The sequence below is a fragment of the Acomys minous genome, assembly GCF_964271855.1.
Source record: "Acomys minous genome assembly, chromosome: 5".
Classification (NCBI taxonomy): Eukaryota; Metazoa; Chordata; class Mammalia; order Rodentia; family Muridae; genus Acomys; species Acomys minous.
Window position 1 is genome coordinate 113,976,893 of NC_140494.1, and position 24,091 is coordinate 114,000,983.

The 24,091-nt window shown below is 45.7% G+C and overlaps 1 protein-coding gene across 2 annotated transcripts; it reads left to right on the top strand.

Annotated features, from left to right (window-relative positions):
• The first annotated feature begins 6,257 nt into the window (after positions 1 to 6,257).
• IDH3A (isocitrate dehydrogenase (NAD(+)) 3 catalytic subunit alpha) lies at positions 6,258 to 23,944 on the top strand. 2 transcript variants are annotated; one of them, XM_084782964.1, is made up of 11 exons: positions 6,258 to 6,384; positions 10,935 to 10,997; positions 13,874 to 13,957; positions 14,736 to 14,850; positions 15,556 to 15,743; positions 16,459 to 16,592; positions 18,177 to 18,279; positions 18,381 to 18,445; positions 18,667 to 18,751; positions 20,482 to 20,634; positions 22,507 to 23,944. In XM_084782964.1, exons 1-11 carry the CDS (start codon positions 6,304 to 6,306, stop codon positions 22,588 to 22,590), a joined length of 1,155 nt encoding a protein of 384 aa, XP_084639090.1. In that variant the 5' UTR covers positions 6,258 to 6,303; the 3' UTR covers positions 22,591 to 23,944. The 2 variants fall into 2 exon arrangements, with proteins under 2 accessions (XP_084639090.1, XP_084639091.1); XM_084782965.1 differs by having other exon boundaries at positions 6,279 to 6,384; positions 10,935 to 10,973.
• The last annotated feature ends 147 nt before the right edge of the window (positions 23,945 to 24,091 follow it).

Consider the following 24,091-nt stretch of genomic DNA (forward strand, 5'->3'; position numbering starts at 1 on the left):
ATCAGAGCTGAGTTTCGACAAGTGGCTGGGACTTCAGCAGTCAAGAATGAGGCAGAAGGGCACAAGGGCACAGGGGACAGAATCTCAAGAGCCTAAGTGTGGAGGGTGGCACATGGGAGACATTTAGAGAGCAGCCAGCATGCCTACTTGGCTGGCACCTCTGGTCTTTGACCTTGGAGTGGGTGAGGGGAAATTAGCTAACAAAATACACGGATGACAGGAGGAAGTAAGGGAGAGTCGCTCTTGAAAAGCATTGGGAACTCCAGTCAGAGCCTTGCTTAAAGAGTATAGCTGGGGTGGGAATGCTGAAGAGCTAGCTCAGTAGGTAAAGTGCTCGCCTTATAACCACGAGGATATGAGTTCAAGCCCAAAATGGAAGGAAGGAAGTTGGACAGAGATGACTCGGTGGTTAACAGCACGGGTTGATCTTTTAGAGGTCCAGGGTTCAGTTCCCAGCACTCACATGGTACCTGACAACGCTGAGTAAATCCCATCCCAGGAACCAAAGGTCCTCTTCTGGCCTTCCACGGACACTAGGCATGTACATGGTACACAGACATATGTATAGGGAAAATACCCATACACATAAATACATAGCTTTTAAAAAAGAAAACAACTAAATAAACTAATTAGTGCATAGAAAAAGAATAAAGCTGAAAAAAAAAAAACAGAACAAAAACAAACCAGGCCAGAAACCAGGATAAAGATCCTGTTGTGTAAATCTGATCTCCCGAGATTGATAATTCTATGGATGGAGCTCACAAAGTTGTTCTCTGGCCTCACATATGCACCCCTCCCCCACACGATAACAATAAATTAATTTTGTAAAGCTGGGCATGGCAGCACTTGGGAAGCAGAGGCAGGTAGATCTCTATGAGTTCAAACCCAGTCCGGTCTACATAAGTAGTCCCAGGGCTACATATTGAAACTCTAAAATGAAACAAAAATGTTGGGCGTGGTGCTGCAGCATAGTGAGCGCTTGTAATCCCAGCTGAAGAGCCAGGAGCAGACAAATATCTTTGAGGCTTGCTGACCAACCAACCACTTTAGCCTACTTGCTGAGTTCCACGTCTGTTGGGAAACCTGCCTAAACACACACACACACACACACACACACACACACACACACACACACACACACAGAGGCGGAGGGAGGAGGAGATGTGGGCAGCTGTGGTGGTTTAAATTATAAATAGGCTGATATATTTGAATGTCTGGTTTCCAGTTGGTGGCCTGTTTAGAAAGGATTAGAAAGTATGGCCTTTTTGGAGGAGGTGTGTCACTTGGGTGGGCTTCGAGGTTTCAGAAGCTTTGAGCTTTCTCTCTGCCTTGTGTCTTTAGTTCGGGATGTAAGCTCTGAGCTACTTCTCCAGCACTCTGCCTAGCTTGCCTGCAGCCACGCTCCCCGCCATAATAATAGCCTAACCTTTGGAAACTGTAAGTAAGCTCCCAATTAAATGCTTTTCCCCCCCTTTTAATCAGTTGCTATGGTCATGGTGTTTCATCACAGCAGTAGAACAGTAACTAAGACAGTTGTGCTTAAGGAATTACATGTGAGGTTGTTTTCTGGCCTCCACATGTGTACACACACACCCACACACGCACACACACACACACACACACACACACACACACACACACACACACACACACATACACATGCATGCATGCACACACAATGTATACTTATGAGCACAAATAGTGCTGGAGGAAAGTACTAGAAGGGAACCGTCTGGGCACAGGCCGTCAGGCATGAGAGCAGCTGTGAGAGAGCTGCTGTGGGAAGCCCGACTGCAGGGAAGGGCACAGGGGATGGTGTTGATGAGACTCCCCTCCCTACCCCGCTCCCTGACAAGACCACAGGTTTAGCTGGAGTGCACTTCCTCTCAGAGCAGTCTCTGGTTTCCCTTCTCCGTCTGGGTTCATTGTCCTTCCGGCTAGTGGTGGATAGCTTCTGTGGGGCCAGAACCCTTTCCGGGATGGGCTCTGGGGAGGTCTGGATTAAATTGCCCTACCTCCCCTGGCTTCCAGCTAGGAACCCTGGGAAAAAGGAGTGTGGATATTATTTCCTCAAAGAAGCCCTGCTGGGTTGAGTCGTAGGTCTGACTTACCTGATTTTATCAAGAACCTTTTGAAATCAGGACTGACCAGGGAACAGAAAGAGGCCAAGGAGAAGCCTTAGAAATACAGTCAAGAAAGAATGCTAAAAAAGTCTATCAATCAGCGCCTTTAATCCCAGCACTTGGGTGGCAGAGGCAGGCAGATGGCTGTGAGTTCGAGGCCAGCCTGGTCTACAAAGGGAGTCCAGGACAGCCAAGGCTACACAGAGAAACCTTGTCTCCAAAAACAAAAACAAAAAAGCAAAACAAAAAAGCAAAACAAAGATCAATCAAGCAAACAAGCAAACAACCCCCAGGGGCTTAAACTCTTTAAACTGTATATTTTCTAGGAATGGGTCAATAATCATCAAACTGGGCTTTGTGCTGAAAGAAAAAAAATAAAATAAAATCATCTGCAGACATCATGAGTCACCTCCCAACTGGAACCAATCAATCTTCCTTTCTTTTCAAATCACTATGATGATTGACAGGAGCTGTAATTACCTTGGAAACCAGGTTCTGGGTCAGCCAGTGAGGGGTTATGTAGGTCAGGTTAACTGCCATGAAAAGGCCCATCCTAACCGCTGGACTAAGTGAAAAGGAGAAAGCGAGCTGAGCGCCAGCATCCATCCCAGCTGCTTTCTGACTGCGGACAGACGCAGTGTGACCAGCTGCCTCCAGCTCATGTCATCATGACATCCTGACCCTGGAACTCCTCTTCGTCAGGCTAAATCTCCCTTCCTTCATTTGCTTTTGTCAGGGTGAGTTATTATAGCAAAAAGACCATAACCTATACAGTAACCTTTGTTAAAACCAACCTATGTAAGTAAGCTTTATGTAAGTTTTATGCCCACCAAGAAAATCCTGGAAAGGTGCCTCGGAGAAACCAGATCTCCCTCTTGAGTGTGGGCTTTTGATCTGCCATGAAACTTTCCCCTAATTTCTTACTTTTTATCTCCTCTCAAGGTTTGCTCTAAGGGTAACCCTGGATAGATGTCTCTAGATGGTCTATCTCTGAGACTGTCACAGCATTCTTCACCTGCAACCCTCTTACTTCTTGCCACTTAGACTTGATTGATGCCTGCCTTTCCCACCTGGCATGTAAGCTCTAGTCCTGGGTGCCTCTGATCACCAGCAGGCACAGTTACCAAGGTGTACCTACAAGATGCCCAGCTAGAAGTGGGGCCCTGACATGTAAGTGACATTAAACAATGTTTGTAAACGCTATACCTAGTGGCTTGGGCCTTTAATCCTAGCTTCTCTAAAGGCTGAGGCAGGAGGATAGTTCAAGGCCTGCCTGGACTATAAAGTGAGGTTAAGGACAGTATGGGTAACTTAGTGAGACTCTGTCTCAAAAAAAAAAAAGTTAAATAAAGAGGGCTGGTGATATAGCTCATTGGTAGCATTCATGCTTAGCATGTGCCAGAGCCTAGTTTCCCCAGAACTAAAAAAGAAAGTTTATGGAGATGTAAAGATAAAAAGACAGATCAAGAGTAGATGTCTCTGCGTAAAGGCACTTGTTACCAAGCCTTGTGCTCAGCCACACATGTGCATGGAACATGTATGCTCTGCCCCACCACCTGCCACACATGTGCTGTAGTACATCTGTGCTCTGCCCTACCACCTGCTGCAAAAATAAATGCGGGGAAAAAAGAAAGATGATCAACAGTTGCCCAGGATGCAGGTCAGGAACAGGAATGGACTGTAAACAGCCTGAGGAACAAATCTGTATGTTAAGAACTAGATCATGAACTGCGTCGTGGTGGCAGCACACACCTTCAGTCCCAGCATTTGGGAGGCAGAGGGAGGCAGATCTCTGTGAGTTCGAGACCAGCCTGGTCTACGGAATGAGTTCCAGGATAGCCAGACCTATACAGAGAAACCCTGTCTTGAAAAACCAAAACCAAACAAACAAACCATACATGCGTGCACACATACACATACACACACACACACACACACACACACACACACACACACACACACACACACGCACATCCCAAAAAAAGCCACATGGATGTTAAATATTCCACAAGGCCGACTGGCTGAATGCAGAGAGCTAGGGTGTTGCAAGTCCAGACCCAAATTATCTTGCTATCTTATCCCCTAAATAGGCATCTGTTGTCCATCCCCGTGTGTGCCCCACTGCCCTTGGAACTATTAAGTAAATCTTTTTAGAAGGCACTTGCTCCTACCTTTTCCTAACCCCAAGGCTGAGAATCAGATAATATCTCAGGCCTATAGGCAGGGTTTCTTTGCTTTGCTATAAGCTGCTAACCTGATGTTCCCAATGTATTTGAGAAATGATGATTTTTCTTGTTCTACTACCGTTCACGAAACTGTTGCCGGGGTGGATGATGTATGTGTGTTGGGTACCTCTCAGTTCCTTTCTTCTTGAAGGAAGGAAGTCAGGCAGGAGACATGGATAGTTTGACCAGCAGTTTGCTTAACAGAGCAGCAGTCTAGTCAGTAAAGCTGAGTAGGGCATGCCCCAGAGAGTTGAATGCACTGGCCCAGGTTGGGGCAGCAGCTCAGTGGGTAAAGCAGACTCTCCAGAGAGACCGAATGGCTTCTATGAATATTTATGAGGGGAGTAACATATTCATGAGATAAGGTGACAATTTTTCCATCTGAAATTGTGAGCAGGGTCTTCCTTTTTGCATATTTCTTTCCATGCCGCCAGCAAAAGGGAAGAGGTTTGACACACCTATAGAATCAGTGATAGTGTAATGGTGCCACATCTCTTGAGGATGCAAACCCTTTGTTAGTGCACATGAGTAGGCAAATGTCCTGGTGCTTAAGTGTCTGATATAGTGGAAATAGTAGAACTGCTGATCCAAGGATGTTTAACCCCAGAAGGGCTTTCTGATTGTCCGCAGGCATGGTTACCAAGATGTAACTGCAATTTTCCTTGACCACCTCCGATTTAGATATGCCCATGATGGGAGCAGGGAGGGGACAGGGTCTCCTTCCCAGAGATGCTTTCTTACAAACTTCTCTTCTTTAAAAAAGTGGTTTTATTTTTATTTATGTGTTTATGTCTTTGTGAGTATATGCTACACGTATGTTGGTGCCTAGGGAGGCCAGAGGAGAGTATAACTGCCTGGAGCTAGAGGCACAGGTGGTTATGAGCCTTCTGCATTGGGTGCTGAGAACAAACTTCAGTCGTCTGGAAGAGTAAGAAGAGCTCTTAAGCTCATAACTGCTGGGTCAGCTCTCCATTTCCCAGAAGCCGATCTTACTTGGTTTAGTCTTTTGCCCCAGGAACTGCTTTGTGGGTGCTCAGAGCCTGCTAAGACTGAAACTAACTCTTCTCTTATCTGGTGAGCTTGGCTGTCTCATACCCAGCTGTTTCTTTGGTTTTTTTTTTTCCAGATAAGATTTCTCTGTGTAGTCCTGGCTGTCCTGAAACTCGTTTTGTAGACCAGGTTGGCCTCAAACTCAGATCCAACTGTCTCTGCCTCCTGAGAGCTGGGATTAAAGGCGTACACAACCACTCCCAGTTTGCCAGAAGAAGGTGCTGGGTCACCTAGGCCTGTAGTTACAGACGATTGTAAGCCACCATGTAGGTGCCAGGTGCGGGGAAGAGTTGCGGGAGGGAGGCCAGCCAGATCCTCTTCAAGAACAACAAATACTCTTAACCTCTGAACCACACTAAGTATATTTAATATTCAAATTATATTTCAGTAAGGCTATTAAAAATACAAAATCAAGGTAGGTATGGTGGTGCATGCCTATAGTCCCTGCACTTGAGAGGTAGAGGCAAGAACAGAGGATCAGTAGTTCAAACCCAGCCTCTGCTACATAGTGAGTTTGAGACTCCATGAGTTTGTCTCTAAGAAACGAAACAAAACGAACCAACGTTTGGAAATAAGTAAAATATCTGTCGCAGTGGGATTGCAGTTTTAAGGGGGCGCATTATCCCCCAAATAAAGAAGGCTGATTGGCCCCTGATAGGTAGGAAACAAATACATCATCGGAACAGCTACTCAATGAATGAAGCCGGGAAGGAGGGGAGGCTTCCGGGTGGCAGCTGGTCCCGCTCCGCGTCATCAAAAGATGAGGGCGGTGATTGGTCAGACAGCGGCAGCTGTGCACTAGGGTCAGGAGCTGGCGACCAGCGGCAAGAAGACCCGAGTTAGGGGCGGGGCCACGCGGGCCCTCGGGGCGGGGCCGTGCGGGATGGGCTTAGGGGGCGCCGGCTATGCGCATGCGCCCTTCTGTTGCCGCTGTCGCCGCGGTGAGGGAAGTAGAAGCGATGGCCGGGTCCGCGTGGGTGTCCAAGGTGAGCGCCACAGGGTTGCAAGCTCGCGGGCAGGCAGCGAGGGCAGGCAGTGATCCCGCCTCATGTATGGCGGAGGCGAGAGCGCGGAGGCGGCGCACGGCCGGCGGGGAAGAGTTGCGGGAGGGAGGCCAGCACGCCCAGCGTGGATAGCCCTGATCCGGGACAGCCGCGCCCGGCGGGGACGGCGTCAAGGTCAAGGCAGCCAGCACTGCTCCCGGTGTCCCCACCAGCCTCCTCCAGGATTGGAGCACAGCCTCTCTGGGAGCGCCGGAGGGTCACTGAGCGGCCGCCCAGGCCCCGCGGCCCTGTTACCTGCGGGTCTCCGGGCAGCCTGCTTCATGGCCCAGGTCGCCCCTCCCTGGTCCCTGAGCCTTTGACCGGGTAAACTATGGGCGCGAGAGGTTTTCCCAGGTGAGGGAATTCCGGAGCCGGCTAGCCAGCCAGATTTTGGAAGTCTTGGAAGTCTTCCTTGTCAGATGCCTGGTGCCCAGTAGGTATTGCCACTTCAGAGGACACCGGGCATCCTCCTCCTTGGGATTACACTCAGGGGGACTGCAGCGTCGGCCTTCACCTTCCGTTGTTGGAAACCCTGAGATCTGGGATGCTCTAGCTTTCCTTGATAGCTCAGGTACTAGAGCTGGAAGGCGCTTCAGGTTACATATGAAATCTTTTGGTTTTCTGGTGGAGCTGACCTGTCCCCGAAGACAAACTTGCTCAAGGTCATAAAGGAGGTCATTGCCATCTGGACGAGGAACCCAAGTATTTTGATTTTCAGCTCCCTTCTGCCTGTCCAGTGGCCAAGGCCACTTAGCTAATTATGGGTATGGTACTGACCAAGCCTTAGGTCATCTGAAGCTATAGCAGGCGTTTCCCTAGAAATCTTCTATAAGCAATGCAAATTTTTTAAAATAAAATTTGGTATCGCTCCCCCCCCCTTTGAATAAAATTTAAAGAGAACTTCAGAAATGCACTATTATTTACTAATAATTCAACTTAGGGATCTTAGTTTTAAATCCTGACAATGCCACTGGCCAGCTGTGCGCGCTCTGAGCAAATTACTTAAAGTCAGTGAGCCCACCTGTAAGATATCTGCACTTGTTTCGCAGAGTTCTTTGTGCTTGAAACCGCCTACCTCACAAAGAAGGACGCGAGAACCCGAAGCTTTCCTAGCTATCAATATATTTGACTTGGCAATTGTCAAGCAGTGGTTCTTGGATAGCAGTAACTAGAGTCTACTTGGTCATTCTCTTCAGACCCACATTTGCTTGGGATGCTGTTAGGTCACATTGGTTTTTAAAGGTGTAGTAGCAACAAGTCAATCCTTTATAATGTCTGGGCCTACACTCCTACCTGATCCTGGTAGGTACGGTCGGCCTTCAGGAGAGTGTGCTGGGAAGTTGGTTCTGCCTTAAGCGCTGTAAAGAAAAACTCACAGAGTTTTGGCTGTAGGGTCAGAAGGTGTTCCCCGGTGCGACCTTTGGCAGAGTGGCCCAGTGTTTGGGTCAGTCCCTCCTCTCAAGGGACTAGGGCCTCAGCAGGGGCTGACTGGTGGTGAAGTGCCGAATGGCATTTGGGTTTCCGTCAGAACAGCTACTTTACTGGGCTTCCATTTAAGGGCTTTGTGCCTCAACTAGTCCAGCTGAGGCTTAGGTAAGGCTGACCTTGAACTCCTGATCCGCCTGCTTCATCCTTGAGTGTTGGGGATCATAGGTGTGAGCCACCGTACCCAGTTTCCATTTAAGGCTTTGTTTCTTTCTTTTAAAAAAGGGTCATCTGCAGATCTAGATTTTTCCCACCGAGAAAATCAAGGTTTTAAAGGCCTTTTAGGCTCCAAAGACCATAATGAGCCAGTTTCCTATCCACAGGCACTTATTGAGTGAGACCTGCCTTAACTTCCTACACTATATATTTTGTTTTTTTAGGTTGGAATATGAAGGTAAAAAGGAGATGAGGAGTCACAGGGTTTAGGGCCCCCTAGGGCCTAAAATCAAGCTCAGGAAGCCAAGGCTAGGTCCTCTCGCCTGAAAACTTATCTCCTTAGGTTTTATGGAGGTAAAATGGCACATGAGTATATTATAAAGGCGGCGTGTCCTAAAAATTGGTGTGAAGTTCTGTTTGAATGGACCGTGTCAATGTGTTACTTTAGTCCAGGGTCATAGAGGAGAGATGAAAATGGGAAACACTGCTGTTAGATGAAGGTTACTGCAGGCACCGAAGCTGGCAGCGGAAGCCTCAGCCACACATAGGATGGAGAGTGACCTGGCTTGTTTTACAAAGGCATTTATTGATTATCTACTGTGAGGCAGGCAGTTGACAAGGCACAGTAGATACAGTAGCAGACGAATCATAAGATCTTGCATGTGTTGGGATGTGTGTTTATTGCTGTGGTGCTGGGCCTTGAGCCTGGAGATGGGGCGCTCTACCAATGGCCTGTGTCCTCTGCACCTCTCTTTCCGTCTCCATTTCTAATTGTAAGGCTGGCCTTCAACTCACTCTATAGCCCAGGGCAGGTGGGCCTGAACTATTTGTTGTTGCTTTTTTGTTTTTTGAGACCTGGCTGGCCTTGAACTCACAGAGAATTGCCCGCAGTGTGCTACTATGTCTGGCTCTTCTCTGTTCAGTCAACACAGCGGCTTCCTGGAACTTTAGGGACTATTCGGTGGTCTACAGGTCCCATGTGGTCTGCGTTCATTTCCACTCCCCATTGGGGCCTTTTCGTTAGGCCACAGACATGGAGCATGCGTTTTTCTCGGGGCCTTTACCTTTTCTGTGCACAGAATCTCTGCATAGAATACTCTTCCAGATCTATGCATGGCTCTTTCCCTAACTTCTGCCTCCTGAGTGCTGGGATTAAAGATGTGCACCACCACCGCCTGGCTGGCTTTGCATTTTTCAATCCTCTTGCTTTAGCCTCCTGAGTACCTGGGTTTATAAGCTTTAGCCTGGGCAAAAATAAGATAGTATGTAACAAATGTCTCCTTGCTCATGTGCCTAACATGAAAAAGTTTTAGTGAGACCTGGTGGTGGCGGTGGCACAGCGCTCGGGAGGCAGAGGCAGGCCAATCTTTTGAGTTCAAGGCCAGCCTAGTTTACAGAGTGAGTTCCAGCACAGCCAAGGCTACACAGAGAAACCCTGTCTTGGAAAAAAAAAAGTTTCAGCGAATTTGAGTGCCTTTGGTTTGTGTACTCTATTATTTGTTTTAGTTTTATTATAAGACCTTATAGCCAGTGTCTCACTATATAGCCTAGCACTCACTAGATAGAAGCCCTGGATTGTTTTTCCTTCAGCAGTTCTGGGGCTTGTACATGCTAGAGAGGTGGTTTGCTACTGAGCTCTTCCCAACCCGTCTTATTTTTTGAGATAGGGTCTCATTAAATAGTCTTGCTGGTCTTGAAGATTCCCTATGGCCCAGACAGGTCTTGAACCCAAAACCTCTTGCCTCATTTACTGAGTAGCTGGGATCACAGGTCTTCCACTAGCCAGGCAAAAATTGTTTCTAATTTTCTGATTGGATGCTGGAGAGATGGCTTGATGGTTAAGCGCACTGGCTGCTCTTCTAGAGGGCCTGGGTTCAGTTTCCAACAGGAAGGATAACGCAAAACCATCTATAACCCTAGCTCTAGAAGATATGGCTCCCTCTTTGGCCTCCCTGGGCAACAGGCACACACACACGTGTGTGTGTGTGTGTGTGTGTGTGTGTGTGTGTGTGTGTGTGTGTGTATAATTTTTAGAACTCAGTAAGTTTGCTGATTGGTCACTTTGATCTTAGACAAATCCTTGGGATTTGCCCCTTTGTCTACAGAATAAGTTGAGGAAGGAGGAGTCCTGTTCTGGGTTTCTTAAGGACCCCACTTGCTTTCAATCTCGTGACAGTTTTCTTAGAGCATATGGCATCCTCTGGTGGTCAAGAGTATGAACCAAACTAACCAGAGCATTAGAGGCTTGAGGCAGGAAAGAGTAATTCCATTCCATCTTCCAGGTCTTTTGAGGATTTATATTTAGAAACTCCATTTCCAAAAAGTTCAGTGCTAAGATTGGGGAGTTGGCCCTGTCTTTAAATTACTTGTCCTGCAGCATGATGGCCTGAATTTAGATTTCCTGCACCTACATTTTTAAAAAGAAAGAAAAAAAAGGCTGGGTGGTGGCACATGCCTGCAGTTCCAGCCTTAAGGCCGAGACAGGAGCATCCCTGCGGCTCCCTGGCCAATGAGCTCACCCTATTACAAAAACTATGATAAGAGGAGTGACCTGGTGAGCACCTCTGACTTTCCATGCCTGCAGGTGTGTGCGTATACACACTAATTACCACACAAACCCCCAAAGAAAGAAAAAGTACAGAACTTCGATTCTAGGGTTTCAAGTCTGAGCAGGTCAGCTACATTGAGCTAATAATATTTGAGGAAATATTTCTGGAAAGGCTCCAAGCTTAAAAAAGAAAAACAAACAAAACAAAGCAGTTTTTCCAACTCCCCCAAGAAAAACTATCAAACGACTCAAGTGTTCATCTGTTTTAATTCCGCGCATAATATTTCTCTTGATGTCGATGTAGGTCTCCCGGCTGCTGGGTGCGGTCCACACGACAAAACAGGTGACAAGAGGTTTTGCTGGTGGTGTGAGTATAATTATGTCTTTTCATTTTTCCTTTTAGAAGTTTCTCAAGCAATGCTCAAATATGTTTATTATGTAGCACTCCATCTTCATTTATCTAAAACTAAAGGGAGTTGGCCTTACTGCTAATATATATTTAAATTACTGGCCGACAACACAAATCTCTTGTCATTTTCCTGTCTAAGAGAAGTCTGTTACATCTGGCTATGTAAACCTGTCCCATTAATATCTTCAAGGAGCTATGATAAAAATAGAAGTTACCCTGAGCCCTGTTACTTTATTTTGTAATCTCATTAGTGTCTTAAGACACTTAGGGTTTTTGTTTTTTTCAAAAACAAGTACAAGTTGAGAGGAAATTGTTGAGAAGCTTCAAAAACTGCTTTGCACTTTTATTTTCTGAGCTTCCCTAAAAAGCAGTAGCTCGGTCTCCAGTCTGAGCATCTTGTGCATTTGTGGGCCCTGCGGGCTTGCAGGTTCCCTGTGCAGTCTGTAGACCTTGTGTTGGTGGGTCACCAACTGCTCCTTAAATCTGCTGCTTTTGGAACTCCCAGCTTTAGAATTCTGTGCTTGAGAAGCTGATGCCACATTTCTGGAGCATTCCAAGGCTGCGCGTCAGTGAGTTCCTATTTATTATTTTATCCCCCTTTTATAGAATCTGATTTGGATTTCATAATTCCTTCATTCCTGTACTCCCACATCATAGTTTATGCCATGAGGAACTGATGAGACTGTAGTACGTTTCTCCCTCTATTTGCTGTCTGTACTGGAGAAGAAAAGTAGCTGCCCAGGTGACATTGCATGTGGGAGAGCAGGAAGGAGGAAGCCTTGGCCCTGCTTATGCCAGAAATGCAGCTATGAACTCAGAGCAGCTTAACGCATGCACAAGACCTGTGCAAGCCCAAACCAGACCAAATCCCAGTGTGGAAGGGAGGTGTGGAACTCAAAATGCCACCTCTAGCTGTGGAGTGATTGGCAGGTGTTAGCTGCTGGGAGAGGGAGAGTCAGTTTTCTCTAATTAGAGTGTAGACCCTGGTCAAATGACCAGGCTCCGCTGGAAGCCCAGTGTTCAAGAATATCTGAGCATTACAAATTGGTTCTGATGAGTGAAAAAGAACACAGAGGTGGGTGGGGAAGGCAGGCGTGAGTCTGGGGAGAATTGGAAGGAGGTGGATATGATGAAAACACATTGTATGAGATTCTCAAAGAACTAGTAAAATCTTTTTTAAAGAATATACACCAAGGCTCGCACTACAAGCTCAAGACTAGCTCAGCCAGGGGCTAGAGAACTGGCTTAGCGGTTAGGAGCACTGGCTACTCTTCCAAAGGTCTTGAGTTCAATTCCCAGCAATCACATGGTGGCTCACAACCACCTATAATGAGATCTGGGCTCTCTTCTGGTATGCAGGCATACATGCAGGCAGAACACTGTATACATAGTAAATAAATGAATATTTTTAAAAAATGATAACTAAGCCAGCACTTCAGACCCATTCTCAAGCTGGACCTGATGGTGCAGGGGTGTGACCTCTGCTGCTCAGGAGGCTGAGGCAGGAGAATCAAAAAAAAGTACAGGGCCTGCTGGGCTCCAGAGAGAGTGGAAGGCCAGCTTGGGAAACAGAACTTGCCTCAAAATATAAAGTAAGAAGAGCTGGGGCTGCGGCTCTGCTCGGAGTACTTGGCTTGTGTGTACATGGCCCCAAGTTCCACCCTCAGCACCACAGTGACCAGAAGAACAAGAAAAGGCCATGCATTCTGATGTGGCTGAGACAACCATGATTCCCTGCTGGTATTTGATCTTTGGCCACCGATTTTTAAAAATATAGTAGCTTGGTCAACGAGGTTATTTTCAAAAGAAAGAGGACAATATATATATTCAGCTGTATATAAAACTTGAGAAATAATCAGTCAAACTGTCCAGGTATCAGAGGACCAGGGAAAGTTGAATTAGTGATGAAAACAAATGAATGTATGATTTAAAATATATATGGAATATTTTCATTTATTCTTTGAGAATTTCATGTATGTGCACAATGTATTTTAATTATATTTACCTCACTCTTTCCCTTCAGTTAGTGAAGTTTAAAACATTTATAGTTGAAGCCAGGTAGAATGCAGTTCCTCATGAAGAGTGAGTCTTCAGGACCTCTTATCTTTTCTTCTGACATATTTAACTTCCTCAGGGTTTGAAGTGCCTGCTTGCTGTTTGTTGCCCAGATCATTTGGAACACGTAATTGATGTCACACTGTAGACACATTCACTGTCATTCTGACTGGGGCCTTGCGGGTCTGATCATGTTATTGGTTGTTGTTGACGCCCCATGCTCACTTGGATCACAGGGTGGAGCCAGTTTTATAGAGGAACTAAGGAAAGTAGAAGCCCTCCAGACAAGCAGTGCGGTTTTTCTCGGAGGGTCTAAGATTCTGGAAGTATGTTGGAGTTTTATGAGCCTGTCTGTTTTCTAAGAACTCCCTAGGGCTCCACGGACCAGAGGCTGGGGCTGTCGTGCAGGCCCCTGAGCTGTAGGTGAGAACAGTGCAGAAAATGTTTTGCTGTTTTGGGATTTACAGACTTGAATGTTAGCTAGTTGTTGAAGTTTGTCTTGAAAAGAAATACAAGTCAGGAAGTGCAGTCGGCAGCTGGTTTTTGTTTTACTGAAGAGCATCATTTGCGTTGCTGTTTAAATTGCTAAGCTCAGTTGAGAGTAGAGACAGGGAGAATCATGAGCTGGCTTTTGCTTCTGTCGTGGTGGCAGTGGGAGGTTTGTTTCTTTAAAGCATTTGGGTCTTTCAGACATGCTCAGGGAAGGGAGTCTCTCTGTGAGGGATGCTCTCATTAAAAACCAGTTCTTATTGTTTTCTTCAATGATTTCTCATATTCAGGTTCAGACAGTAACTTTAATTCCTGGAGATGGAATTGGCCCAGAAATTTCAGCCTCAGTAATGAAGATTTTTGATGCTGCCAAAGTAAGTGATCTTAAAATTCTCTTAAGGATACTCTACAGAGACTTTATTAGCCACGATGAATTAAGTTTCTACATAATTTGTAGAGGCATGCACAGCAGCAAACAGCAAGAGACCCTGTCTAACAAAGTAGAAGGTGAGAACCAACACCAAAGTTGACCTCTAACCCCTGCACATTCATTGTAACACTGAAAGTAAGCATACAATCCAGTCCAGTGATTTTTAGACTATTCAGAGTTGTGCAGCCACCCATACAGTCTAATTCAAAACAATGTTATTGCCAAAAAAAGACAGCCCCTAACCCATAACAGTCACTCCAGGTTTTTCTCCTTCCCACCCCAGGCAGTCTTGTGCTTTCTCTTTATAGATTTGCCGGCTTGTTCATATCAATAGACTCTATTTGGTCATTTCTGGTGGATTTTTGCTGTTAGTATTGTGCTTTCAAGGCTCACCCACGGGCCAGTGCCATGCATCGTTTCTGTGAACCCTCCTATCTTCACTTCTTACACTAACCTTAAGAGTTAATGGCCACCTAAAGAGTCCTTGTGAAGAAAATAAGTGAGCAGGTGGCAGCTGGCCGTGATGACTGGGCCAGGGTAACGCAGAGAAAATCCCTTGGGGCACACTAGTGAGTATCACTTACAGCGTGTCAGGAACTTTCGTGACCTTACGGGGCATATTTTTACTAGTTGCGTCCAGTCCTGATGAACTGTCGCTGTAGTCTGAATGCCAGAGTAGTTTTAAGTCTGTCCAGTTCACTGTGCTGTTGTGTGGCTTCTAGGCGCCTATTCAGTGGGAGGAGCGGAATGTCACAGCCATTCAAGGACCAGGAGGAAAGTGGATGATCCCTCCAGAAGCCAAAGAGTCCATGGATAAGAACAAGATGGGCTTGAAAGGTACAGTGCAGAGGGAGGAGGCTGTGGATGCTTCCAGGCATCACACAGTCTGTCAACGGTAAAGACCTCCTTTTATGTGTTATGGAACTTTATGTATTTATTCATTGAATGCTTTGTATTTTTGAGACTGGGTCTCCCAGAATAACCCAGCTGCTGGCCTAGAACTCGCTTTAAACTTGATTCTTCGTACCTTAGCCTTCTGATACCAACTTTACTCTGTCTCTTATTTTCAACTCCATTTACCCTCTCATCAAATTTTCAATGTTTTTGTTATTTTAATACATGCTTAAGGCCATGATTCGGAATACTTAGCATTTGGCGAAGGCTTTAAAACCATGTTCAGATCCAAATTTGAATCTTCTTTTGTAGGCCACTGGCTGGTAAGCTTAGGCCGAGTTCTTACTCTGGGATTGTTTTGTTTTCTTTCCCTCATTTGTAAATGTCCCTTGTGGGTAATGAGGGTTAGAAGATGCCAAGCACCTGATGCAGTGCTCAGTCCTCAGAGGTTCTCCAGACAGGAAATGCAGCTCATGTTCCTGAAACCTCCCTGGATGAGATGTTCCTCCTCTTGGGTCTGAGGGAAGAGGTAACATTGAAGGCAGAACACATATTACAGGAGCCAGGTGGGTTAGTGGGTTCCCTGTGAGACCAAGTGTATCCTGGTGCCATCTGATTGTTCTTTTTTTTTTTTTTTTTTTTTTACAGGCCCCCTAAAGACCCCAATAGCAGCTGGCCATCCATCCATGAACCTATTGCTCCGTAAGACATTTGACCTTTATGCCAATGTCCGGCCATGTGTCTCAATTGAAGGTTATAAAACCCCTTACACAGATGTAAATATTGTCACCATCCGAGAGAACACGGAGGGAGAATACAGTGGAATTGAGCATGTGGTATGTTCATCTCAGAGTTTTGGTTTGGTTTGTTTTTTTTTGGGGGGGGAGTTTTGTTGTTGATGGTGTTTTGGGAGGTGCTTTTTTTATTTTTTGTGTTTTGAGACAGGGTCTCTCAGCTCTGGGTGTCCTGGAACTTACTATGTAGAGCAAGGTGGTCTCAAAACTCACAGGGATCTGTCTGCTCTGCCCCCTGGTGCTGGGATTAAAGACATGTGCCACCACACCTGGTTGAGAGAGGTTTTTGTCCCCTGTGGGATGTTCTGCGCATTTGAGACAGTTGTTCAAATTCTCAGTTGAAAAATATCTCAACAGCTCACTGTCCCCTCACAAGGAGTTGGTGGATGTTTGTTTTTGTGCTGTGGGCCTCTGGCTGACTACTCAAATAAATGGGAGAAAGATCCTGGCCTGGTATAGTTAGGGTATAGGCCTGGTATAGTTAGGGTATAGGCCTGGTATAGTTAGGGTATAGGCCTGGTTCAGGCTTGGAAACCTGCCCTCCCCAGTTCGAACTCCCCCTCCACAGGCGTGTCCTTGCCTGGTGACCATCTCTGTTGGTCACTGTACAGCAAGGCTTGTTAGGCCTAGCTCATGGGGCTGGAGTTATTAACATTGACTGCAGCCAGCCACAATAATGTGGTCTATACAATGCACCTGGCTGGTACCAAAGTATTGCCACTCCTCTTCCAATGAAGCAGGGCCTCCTCTCTTTCAGATCGTTGATGGTGTTGTGCAGAGCATCAAGCTCATCACGGAAGAAGCAAGCAAGCGCATTGCTGAGTTTGCCTTTGAGTATGCTCGGAACAACCACCGGAGCAATGTCACAGCTGTGCACAAAGCCAACATCATGTGAGTGCCCAAGAGGCCCAGGCTGACTTGCTTTGCTGTGGGGATGGGGCTTCCAGGACTTAGTGTCCAGTTTGTACTCAGATTTTGGGAAAGAACCTTGTACCAACGAGAGGGTGGTTTGTCCTTGGGTTGTCACTGGGGAAATGACAGGAACAAGTGAAGAGGGCAGGGATTCGGCCCTGGGAGTTAGGAGGAGGAGGAGGTGTCAAGGGAGCTGGAGGAGATGTCTGGGTTAGCAGAGGCCACATGGTTCATGTTTCCCAATTGGAAGAGTGGGGTGTTTTCTGAAGCGCCATGTTCTCGGGGCTTAAAATAGAGCATATACTGTCAGAAGTGTTCCTCTGACATCTCAGGTTCTCAAGCCCAGGCTATAAAGGGCTCCTCTGACTGGACAGAGACACGGCTTTCCTAACCTAAGAAAGGACTGAACCTGCACAAGAGTAAACAACTTAACCAGCACCCTCCTAAAGTAACCTTCCTATGAGCCAGGGCATGGGACCTCCACTCCCAGTGCTTAGTGTTCAAGGCCAGCCTTAGCTACATGAGACCCAGTCTCCAAAAAAAAAAAAAAGTATTTCTTAGTTCTTGGTAGATAGTAGTTTTGTCCTGAAACTTACTCTGAAAACCAGGCTGGCCTTGAACTCAGAGATCCTCTGCCACTACCTCCTGAGTGCTGGGACTAAAGGTGTGCGGAACCACTGCCTGGCATATTTTTACACTTTTGCACATCCATAACGATCTGAAAACTTTTCAACTCCCAGTTTGTTAGCTGCCCAAGAAATAACTGTACTGTGATTGGAATCAGACGCTTTATATTCTGGAAGTTGTTTCTTTGTTTTGTTTTGAGATAAAGTCTCACTTTGTAGCTCTGTCTGGCTTGGAACTCATAGATATCCACCTGCCTCTGTCTACTAATGCTGGGATTAAAGGTGTGTGCTACGGTGCTACCACACTGGGCTTTTCTTTCTTTAAACAAATAACAATAGGGCCGGGTGGTGGTGGTGCACGCCTTTAATCCCAGCACTCAGGAGGCAGAGGTAGGCAGATCGATATAAGTTCGAGGCCAGCCTGGTCTACAATGTGAATCCAGGACAGTCAAGGCTACACAGAGAAATCCTGTCTTGAAAAACCAAAAAAAAAAAAAGAAAAAAACCCATAAAAAACCAAATAGCAATAAACAAACATGTGCATGTATGTACACATATATGTATACATATATATGCATGCACACACATGTGTGTGTGTGTGTGTGTGTATGCAGGTTTGTGTGTAAGCATGTGTTCATGTGTGAGGTGGACAACCACAGGTATCACCCTTAGGAACAATGTCTGCCTTTCGTGAGACAGGGTCTCATTGGCCTGGAGCTCACTGCTTGGTTAAACTGGCTGTCCAGTGGGTCCTCAGCGCTGGTACTTCCGTTTTCTGGGGTGCTATGGATCTGAACCCCATCCTTTAAGCACTTCACTGACTGTACCATCTTTCAACCGCTTGGAACTTAACTTTCTTGGACTTAATTTTCTTTGATTCTTTGCTTGCTTAAGTCTTCATTTTTAACAATTCATCTATTTATTTTATTAAATACAGGCGGATGTCAGATGGACTTTTTCTGCAAAAATGCAGGGAAGTTGCAGAGAACTGTAAAGATATTAAATTTAATGAGATGTACCTTGATACCGTGTGTTTAAATGTAAGTGCACATCAATATTCCTGGTTGTTTTCATGACACACACTGTGTTTCCATGGTGTGCGGATTAAGGTTGCTAAGTGTGCAACTGTTACTCTTTGTAGATGGTACAAGACCCATCCCAGTTTGATGTTCTTGTCATGCCAAATCTATATGGAGACATCCTTAGGTGAGTTGACTGTGCCCTTTTTATCTTTGACCTATAGTTTATATATATATATATAAACATCCTAAAGTGAATTGTGGCTTTATGTTATTAGTAACATATTGTAAGCTATTGTATCTGCTACAAAAGCTGAGCTAAGCTGGGTGCAGTGCAGTATTTAGACACTAAAATGTCATTGCTAGGTGAATTGCTTTCTTTCTCAAAATGTCCTTTTCTGTCCTCAGTGATCTGTGCGCAGGACTGATCGGAGGTCTTGGTGTGACTCCAAGTGGCAACATTGGAGCCAATGGTGTCGCCATCTTTGAATCGGTAAGGACGCTGACACTGACACAGAGTTCATGTCTCATTATGTAGCCTGGGCTGCATCACACTCATGTTCCTCCCACATTAGCCTCTGGAACTGAGATTATGGGTGTGTGCCATCATTCTTGGCTTTCAGTTTTTCAGGTGTGCCACCTCAGGCCACCACTTCCTGTCAGTCCATCTTGTCTCTCTAGGAGCCTGCTTCCTAGAGTTCCTGGCCCACTAGAACCTTCCTCCACCAGATCCTGCCCTCGCTCGCTGTTCGGCACTCTCCCTTTCCCTGTCTTCTCCTCAGCCAGTTTACAACCCGCCCTGTAAAGCCCTTGGCTTCACGAGCTTTCTGCCCATACTACACCTTGTCAGCTGAGCACTCAGCCTCATCGTTGGTTAACTCTGCAGCTTTGCACATTGTCTGGGAAGTTAGACTTTTTTGGTTGCATTTGTTTTAATTTTTGCGACAGGGTCTCCAAAACTCCAAAATTCTAAGCGTGGCATAGAATTTGCTAAGTAGACTAGGCTGGCCTCAAATTCAGAGATCCACCTACCTCTGCTTCCTTGAGTGCTAGCGTTGAAGTCATGTGTTGCCAAACCCAGCTTTTTTTTTTTTTTTTTTTTTTTTTTTAGCCTTTGGCTTGTTTATTTCTCTCCAGATACTTGTTTGTTATATACTTTGAGAAAGAGATTTGTTATGCATCTCAGGCTGGCCTCAAACTGGAGAGCCTCTGCCTTCATGTCTAGATATATGTATGTGTATATATATATTATTTTTTATATGCCTTCCTTCACTTTAAAATGTTTGGCCAAGGCCGGGTGGTAGTGGCGCACGCCTTTAATCCCAGCACTCAGGAGGCAGAGGCAGGCGGATCATTGTGAGTTTGAGGCCAGCCTGGTCTACAAAGGAAGTCCAGGACAGTCAAGGCTACACAGAGAAACCCCGTCTCAAACAAACAAACAAACAAACAAAAGTTTGACCAAAATTTACTGAAAAATATTATTGACTCACAATTTTTTGTGTATGTGTATGATGAATGTGTGAGTGCGTGCATGCATGCGTGCGTGCGTGTGCCATGCTTGTGTATGTGGAGGCCAGAGTGTTAGTTCTTGCTTCCCACCTTGAGACACGATATCTTGTTTTTCTGCTGCAAGCATCAGCTCGTTAGCCCACAAGGCTCTCTAGGATTCAACCATCTCCGCTCGGCCCCGTTGGAGCACTGGGATTCCAGACGCTTCTGCCACTTGTGCAGCGAGTGCTTTTCCTCACCCAGCCATCTCCCTAGTTTGGGCCCATGGTTTTGTTTTGTTTTGTTTTTTGTTTTCCTTTGGTTTTCCCAGATAAGGTTTCTCTGTGTAGCCCTGGCTGTCCCGGACTCCTCACTCTGTAGACCAGGCTGGCCTCGAACTCAGAGATCCACCTGCCTCTGCTTCCCGAGTGCTGGGATTACAGGCATGCATCACCATGCCCGGCCTTGGGCCCATGTTTTCGCACTTAATAATTAGCACTTCGTTTCTTCTCATCTTTATTTATTTCTAAGATCTGTGTTAATGAATTGCATACTGCAGCTTTCAATAAATATCTTTTTATTGGCCAAGAAAAAGGATAGAGACATCAGCTTCCCCAGAAGGCTGCTTTGTCTTTTCATTGTTGTTGGTGTTGGGGATTGAGCAAATGCCAAGACCTGGCAGGGGCTGCCTGTTCCCATCCCTCCTGCTGATGCTGTCTCCCCATGCTGTCATAGGTTCATGGAACGGCCCCGGACATTGCAGGCAAGGACATGGCCAATCCCACAGCCCTCCTGCTGAGTGCTGTGATGATGCTGCGCCACATGGGGCTTTTTGACCATGCTGCAAAAATCGAGTCTGCGTGTTTTGCTACAATTAAGGATGGAAAGGTATCTGTGAATCTACACAACTGCAAACTGGTTGAAATGTGTTTGTGTGGAAAGGGAATAGAGCCTTGAAAGGTTTGATTTTAAACAGATTTTTGTTTTGTTTTGTTTTGGTTTGGTTTTGAGACAGGGTTTCTCTGTGTAACCCTGTCTGTCCTGTAACTCGCTCTGTAGACCAGGCTGGTCTTGAACTCACAGAGGTCTGCCTGGCTCTGCCTCCCTGAGTGCTGGGATTAAAAAGGCTTGCTGCTGCTGCCACCACCCAGACTGAAACAGATTGTTAATGTGGACCCTTGGTTGAACTCAAGGAAGGCATGTGTCCATGCGTGCAGTGTCCTAGGGGAAGATCCTCTGGTAGAGTGAGTCAGAGGCACTTGTGGGCATCAGTATGCCACCAAAGGAGCATGAGAGCCAGAGGCAGGCATAGGCCTGCCCGGCTGGACAGGTGTTGGCCGTGCGGTCTGGTCAAGTAGTCTTAACCAAGTGTCCAAAAGCTGGCCCCTTCTGAAAGTTACAGCATGGGATTACTTCTTGTGGCCAAAATAGAAGAAGTGAAAACATGTTTTTAGCAGCTTAACATCTGTTTGTTACTTATACAGAGCCCATATTTGGGGAGCAATCATCTAGAGCTGAGCAGAAGCATGCCTGACTTACACAGGATCTTAGCTTTGTAGGACATAGTTGCAAGAAGAATTCAACATATTTTTTAAATAATTTATTTTTAAATTTTATATGTATTGGTGTTTTGCCTGCATGTATATCTGTATAAGGGTGTTAGGTCCCCGGGAACTGGAGCTACAAATGATCCAAGCTGCCATGTGGCTGCTGGGGATTGAACCCAGGTCCTCTGGAAGAGCAGCCAGTGCTCTTACCCACTGAGCCATCTCTCCAGCTCCAGAATCAACATATTGATGTCTGTTTGCAGTAAAGAGAAAATGAGTTGGTAGAAAACAGATTGGTCGTACTAGAGACTTCTCCTAAAGAGGAAAGTTAGGAGTTAGCTGTGTAAATGTTTTCATGCTATTTGCCTCCAAATACCAAAATAGATCAAAACATGTCTTACGATCTTTTTTTTTTTTTTTAGCTTTACAATTTCCCCACAGACTTTATGCTTAGATTTGCTTTCACTTAACTATCCCCACCAACCAGTATTTTCTTAGTCAATAGTTTGAGAAAAGGGGACATTTTGGAAAACCTCCCTGCTATTTAGATAAGCCTTATTCTTTGAGAGGTGATTGTTACATGCCAGGCAGTCAATATATATACAGAAATGGTCCCAAGTTGGACTGTAGAAGGATTTTTGATGGTTAGATAAAAGCCAGCATTCCTCCATAGTTTGTGAAACTTTATTTTTTTCCTGAGACAGAGTTTCTCTCTGTAGTCTTGGCTATCCTGGGCTTGCTTTGTAGACCAGGCTGGCCTCATAGATATGCCTGCTTCTGCCTCCTTGAGTGCTGGCATTAAAGGCGTGTGCCATCACGTCCAATTGTGAAACTTTTCTTTCCCCAAAGGAAAGAAAAGTCATTTCTCTTTCCTCCAGCAGAATAGACTTATGGCTCTCCAGTGATATGCTCCTGTAGTTACACATCAAAATCCCTCAGTCCCTGCTCATAAGCACTTGCTACACATTTCAAAGCCCTCACTCTAGCGTCCTGGCCCTTCTCTCCGCCCCAGGCTTCCTTTCTCCTGTTTTCCCCTCGTGGGATTTCCCAGGCCTCCTAGGGTAGGTAGATAGTGTGTGATGGACTCTCATACTGAAGTCAGTACGCAGGTATCTTGCTCAGTTCCTACTTCACTCAGTGCTTTAAGTAAAAATATCTTTGCCTTAATTTAGTGTGGTGATGGATATTTATTTTTGCTTTTTCCTCTTCTCAGAGCTTAACAAAAGATCTAGGAGGCAATGCAAAGTGCTCTGACTTCACAGAAGAAATCTGTCGCCGAGTAAAAGACTTAGATTAGTGCTTCTGCCGGTGGATTTGCTGCACTCAGTCACTCCGGAAGGATGCCCCGTGATCCTCCTTGAGAGCGCCCGCCATTGGTTTGCTTGCTTCTTGACAGAGTACATTTTTAAATCTGGCCTTTTCTTAACAAAACCCTTGCAACGGATGCACGTGATGGCCCCAGGCCTTCATTCAAAGGATTTTCCCAAGTGCTTATTATTTATTGTCTGTCTGGTAAGCCTCTTTTGTAAACTGTGAGTGAACTGAATCATTTACCATTGTTCTCCATTTTACACTTCAGGCAAAGTAAGTTTTCCTCAACTGTAAATATTCTGATACAGAATTAATAAGAGAAAATATTTAACTTTTTAATGAAAGCCCTGGTTTTTTTTTTTTTTGGTTTATGAAAAACATACTGAGAATAAAACAGGGTTTTAACAATTGCACAAGATAACATTATTCTAAGACTAAATGGGCACAAAAAAATTTACTGGGAAAGTTCAAAGCAAAACTGACATATTTCTTAGCAATATGGACATAAAGATATTTGTCCTGTACATGAATTACTATTAATAAAAATGTAAGCTCCAAGAAATACATAATGAATGATGTAATTTTGTTAATAGCATATAGGCAATCCTTGTCAAAGCTCCAGATGCTGTGTTTTCTATTATTTTGTTACCTTGAGATTTACTATTTTGGGGAGTTGAACTCTCAGTTAAGGGAGGTGATGCCTCTTCATTAGACATGTTGTCAGCATCGTGAGCTGTCTGAACCCCTGAGTTGACCCTCCCAGTCAGGGAGCCAGTCACTGCAGACTGACTCCTATGTGACCCTGAAGGGGGTGACACTCCAGCCAGTGCTGCAGGTGACATTGGAAAGGCTCGACTGCAGTTGAGCAATCCAGGATGCTGTCTGTTGATTTATATTTCTACCCTTTCACTTTGCCTAAGGCACCCACTCACCGCCCTGTGCCCCGGTAGCACCCGTTACAGACTTCATTGCAGAGGCGAAACTAACTGAGCCCAATGGGGCCTGTGTTACCAGTTTCTGACCACCAGGTTCTGTCCCCCACCTCTCCCACAGCCTCTGCACCACAGCATGAAGCTACCCTTCGGCCCACACCACAGTCAAGCTGTCTTCCCTTAGGCCTTGTGCCAGTTTGCAAACCCGTGGCTTTGCGTAACATGCCCAGGTCACAAGGGGATTTCTTAACAACAAGTACCCCTGTCTGGGTCACTTTTTAAAGCCTTTATTCAGACTTACAATCTTCTGTGTATTCTACTTTAAACAGCTGCTTTCTCTGTCTTACTGCATTGTTCCCCTTACCAGTGGCTTTGAGTTCACACTATAATAAAGAACTTAAAAACTGACTGAGATATTTGCATTCTCTGCCAGTTTCCTGGTCAAGTGCCTTGGGCATTTTGGCTTAGCTTGTCATACCAGGTAGTAATAGAGTCTCGGCTGCTGTAACTAGAGTGTTCCACCTGACCCCATCCTGAACCCTTGTTTATTGTAGG